Genomic DNA, 5000 nt, shown 5'->3' with positions numbered 1-5000 from the left:
AAACCCTGTGTTGTCTCTCTGTCTACAGAGTGTGTCTAGTCCTAAACCCTGCGCTATCTCTCTGTCTACAGAGAGTGTCTAGTCCTAAATCCTGTGTTATCTCTCTGTCTACAGAGTGTCTAGTCCTAAACCCTGCGCTATCTCTCTGTCTAGAGTGTCTAGTCCTAAACCCTGTGTTATCTCTCTGTCTACAGAGTGTGTCTAGTCCTAAACCCTGTGTTATCTCTCTGTCTACAGTGTGTCTAGTCCTAAACCCTGTGTTATCTCTCTGTCTACAGTGTCTAGTCCTAAAGCCTGTGTTATCTCTCTGTCTACAGAGTGTCTAGTCCTAAACCCTGTTTTATCTCTCTGTCTACAGAGTGTCTAGTCCTAAACCCTGCGCTATCTCTCTGTCTACAGAGTGTCTAGTCCTAAACCCTGTTTTATCTCTCTGTCTACAGAGTGTCTAGTCCTAAACCCTGCGCTATCTCTCTGTCTACAGAGTGTCTAGTCCTAAACCCTGCGCTATCTCTCTGTCTACAGAGTGTCTAGTCCTAAACCCTGCGCTATCTCTCTGTCTACAGAGTGTCTAGTCCTAAACCCTGTTTTATCTCTGTCTACAGAGTGTCTAGTCCTAAACCCTGTTTTATCTCTCTGTCTACAGAGTGTCTAGTCCTAAACCCTGTTTTATCTCTCTGTCTACAGAGTGTCTAGTCCTAAACCCTGTGTTATCTCTCTGTCTACAGAGTGTGTCTAGTCCTAAACCCTGTGTTATCTCTCTGTCTACAGTGTGTCTAGTCCTAAACCCTGTGTTATCTCTCTGTCTACAGTGTCTAGTCCTAAACCCTGTGTTATCTCTCTGTCTACAGAGTGTCTAGTCCTAAACCCTGTTTTATCTCTCTGTCTACAGAGTGTGGCCTACAACCTCTATGAGATTCCCTTGTTCATTGTAATGGGAGCTGCAGGTAAGAGCCCACTGCTCATCTAGTTGTGTTGTCTCACAGGACCCGTGTTGGTCCTCCCTCTACAGTCGGGTTAGTCTGACCTTCACACAAGTGACATGAAAAAGGCAGAGGCTTGTGTTACTCATATAGGTGGTTGTCATAGCTACCTTACTTATATAGGTGGTTGTCATAGCTACCTTACTCATGTAGGTGGTTGTCATAGCTACCTTACTTATATAGGTGGTTGTCATAGCTACCTTACTTACTCATGTATGTGGTTGTCATAGCTACCTTACTTACTAATGTATGTGGTTGTCATAGCTACCTGAGTTACTCATATAGGTGGTTGTCATAGCTACCTTACTTACTCATGTATGTGGCTGTCATAGCTACCTGAGTTACTCATATAGGTGGTTGTCTTAGCTACCTTACTTATTCATGTATGTGGTTGTCTTAGCTACCTGAGTTACTCATACATGTGGTTGTCTTAGCTACCTGAGTTACTCATATAGGTGGTTGTCATAGCTACCTGAGTTACTCATGTATGTGGTTGTCTTAGCTACCTGAGTTACTCATATAGGAGGTTGTCTTAGCTACCTGAGTTACTCATATAGGTGGTTGTCTTAGCTACCTGAGTTACTCAAATGGACCCCTAGGTGGTTGTCTTAGCTACCTTAGTTACCATAGTTGGTTGTCTTAGCTACCTGATGAATGCACTACCCAGTACATGGACCCCTAGACTACACTGAGTTGAGGCCCAGTTCCAATGGACCCCTAGACCCTACACCCCTATGCACTAGTGGAGGCCCAGTTCCAAATGGACCCCTAGACCCTACACCCCTATGCACTAGTGGAGGCCCAGTTCCAAATGGACCCCTAGACCCTACACCCCTATGCACTAGTGGAGGCCCAGTTCCAAATGGACCCCTAGACCCTACACCCCTATGCACTAGTGGAGGCCCAGTTCCACATGGACCCCTAGACCCTACACCCCTATGCACTAGTGGAGGCCCAGTTCCAAATGGACCCCTAGACCCTACACCCCTATGCACCAGTGGAGGCCCAGTTCCCAGTTCCACATGGACCCCTAGACCCTACACCCCTATGCACTAGTGGAGGCCCAGTTCCACATGGACCCCTAGACCCTACACCCCACTATGCACTAGTGGAGGCCCAGTTCCAAATGGACCCCTAAATGGACCCAGTTCCAAATGGACCCCTAGACCCTACACCCCTATGCACTAGTGGAGGCCCAGTTCCCCCTATGCAATGGACCCAGTTCCAAATGGACCCCTAGACCCTACACCCCTATGCACTAGTGGAGGCCCAGTTCCAAATGGACCCCTAGACCCTACACCCCCCTATGCACTAGTGGAGGCCCAGTTCCACATGGACCCCTAGACCCTACACCCCTATGCACTAGTGGAGGCCCAGTTCCAAATGGACCCCTAGACCCTACACCCCTATGCACTAGTGGAGGCCCAGGACCCCTTCCATGCATGGACCCAGTTCCAAATGGACCCCTGGACCCCCCCTAGACCCCAGTTCCACAAATGGACCCCTACCCCCCCCTATGCACTAGTGGAGGCCCAGTTCCAAATGGACCCCTAGACCCTACACCCCTATGCACTAGTGGAGGCCCAGTTCCAAATGGACCCCTAGACCCTACACCCCCCAGTATGCACACTAGTGGAGGCCCAGGCCCAGACCCTACCCAAATGGACCCCAAATGGACCCCTAGACCCTACACCCCTATGCACTAGTGGAGGCCCAGTTCCACAAATGGACCCCTAGACCCTACACCCCTATGCACTAGTGGAGGGACCCAGTTATGCCCCAGTCAAATGGACCCCTAGACCCTACACCCCTATGCACTAGTGGAGGCCCAGTTCCAAATGGACCCCTAGACCCTACAAATGGACCCCCTACTCCCTATGCACTAGTGGAGGCCCAATCCCAAATGGACCCCTAGACCCTACACCCCTATGCACTACCCAGTCCCAATGGACCCCTAGACCCTACACCCCTATGCACTAGTGGAGGCCCAGTTCCAAATGGACCCCTAGACCCTACACCCCTATGCACTAGTGGAGGGACCCAGACCCTCCCAAATGGACCCCAGTAGGACCCCTAGACCCTACTCCCTGCACTAGTGGAGGCCCAGTTCCAATGGACCCCTAAATGGACCCCAGTAGGACCCTAGACCCTACCCCCTATGCACTAGTGGAGGCCCAGTTCCAAATGGACCCCTAGACCCTACACCCCTATGCACTAGTGGAGGCCCAGTTCCAAATGGACCCCTAGACCCTACACCCCTATGCACTAGTGGAGGCCCAGTTCCAAATGGACCCCTAGACCCTACACCCTATGCACCCTACATGGACCCCTATGCACTAGTGGAGGCCCAGGACCCCTAGTACACCCCTATGCACTAGTGGAGGCCCAGTTCCACATGGACCCCTAGACCCTACACCCCAGTATGCACCCTAGTGGAGGCCCAGTTCCACATGGACCCCTAGACCCTACACCCCTATGCACTAGTGGAGGCCCAGTTCCACATGGACCCCTAGACCCTACACCCCCCCTATGCACTAGTGGAGGCCCAGTTCCACATGGACCCCTAGACCCTACACCCCTATGCACTAGTGGAGGCCCAGTTCCACATGGACCCCAGACCCTACACCCCTATGCACTAGTGGAGGCCCAGTTCCACATGGACCCCTAGACCCTACACCCCTATGCACTAGTGGAGGCCCAGTTCCACATGGACCCCCCAGTAGACCCTACACCCCTATGCACTAGTGGAGGCCCAATTCCAAATGGACCCCCCTAGACCCCTATGCACTAGTGGAGGCCCAGTTCCACATGGACCCCTAGCCCTACACCCCTGTGCACTAATGGAGGCCCAGTACCAAATGGACCCCTAGACCCTACACCCCTATGCACTAGTGGAGGCCCAGTTCCACATGGACCCCTAAACCCTACACCCCTATGCACTAGTGGAGGCCCAATCCCACATGGACCCCTACACCCCTATGCACTAGTGGAGGCCCAGTTCCACATGGACCCCTAGACCCTACACCCCTATTCACTAGTGGAGGCCCAATCCCAAATGGACCCCTAAGCCCTACACCCCTATGCACTAGTGGAGGCCCAATCCCACATGGACCCCTACACCCCAATGCACTAGTGGAGGCCCAGTTCCACATGGACCCCCCTACACCCCTAGACCCCCAATACCCCTACCCTACACCCCTATGCACTAGTGGAGGCCCAATGGACCCACATGGTGACCCCTACACCATGGAGGCCCAATCAATGCCCCTACTAATGCACTAGGGAGGCCCAGTTCCACATGGACCCCTAGACCCTACACCCCTATGCACTAGTGGAGGCCCAATCCCAAATGGACCCCTAGACCCTACACCTCTATGCACTAGTGTAAGAAACATGGTTATGACTCCATCTTGCCTTCTGATAGGCTAGGTGAATTGTTTCACCATATTTCTTCTACCAATCAAATCCTCTCAGATCTCCACCAAGTGCACAGGGTTTAGGGGTCCATTTGGGATTGGGCCTACGTCTCTATGGATAAGAGTGTCTGCTAAATAACCAACATGGACATGTTAATATTGATTTATGTCTTTCTATATGTCCATCTAAAACAGGTGGATTGCTGGGAGCCCTGTTCAATACCCTCAACTACTGGCTGACTATATTCAGGATCAGGTAACTGTTCAATATCCTCAACTACTGGCTGACTATATTCAGGATCAGGTAACTGTTCAATATCCTCAACTACTGGCTGACTATATTCAGGATCAGGTAACTGTTCAATATCCTCAACTACTGGCTGACTATATTCAGGATCAGGTTCAATATCCTCAACTACTGGCTGACTATATTCAGGATCAGGTTCAATATCCTCAACTACTGGCTGACTATATTCAGGATCAGGTTCAATATCCTCAACTACTGGCTGACTATATTAAGTATCAGGTTACTGGTTGGCTATATTCAGGATCAGGTTACTGGTTGACTCTATTCAGGATCAGGTTACTGGTTGACTATTCAGGA

General features: G+C 51.1%; 1 protein-coding gene across 2 annotated transcripts in view; it reads left to right on the top strand.

The window, feature by feature from the left end:
- The window catches only part of clcn7 (chloride channel 7), a 56596-nt gene that overhangs the window by 29246 nt on the left and 22350 nt on the right, over window positions 1-5000 (top strand). For both annotated transcript variants that reach the window (XM_042317194.1, XM_042317195.1), the window contains exons 13-14: window positions 890-944; window positions 4592-4652. In XM_042317194.1, coding sequence (XP_042173128.1) covers window positions 890-944; window positions 4592-4652 — 116 coding nt within the window. The remainder of the gene's footprint in view (window positions 1-889; window positions 945-4591; window positions 4653-5000) is intronic.

Source organism: Oncorhynchus tshawytscha, unplaced genomic scaffold, assembly GCF_018296145.1.
Source record: "Oncorhynchus tshawytscha isolate Ot180627B unplaced genomic scaffold, Otsh_v2.0 Un_scaffold_2711_pilon_pilon, whole genome shotgun sequence".
NCBI lineage: Eukaryota > Metazoa > Chordata > Actinopteri > Salmoniformes > Salmonidae > Oncorhynchus > Oncorhynchus tshawytscha.
Note: the sequence above shows the minus strand (reverse complement) of the source record. Positions and strands in the feature narration are given on the sequence as shown.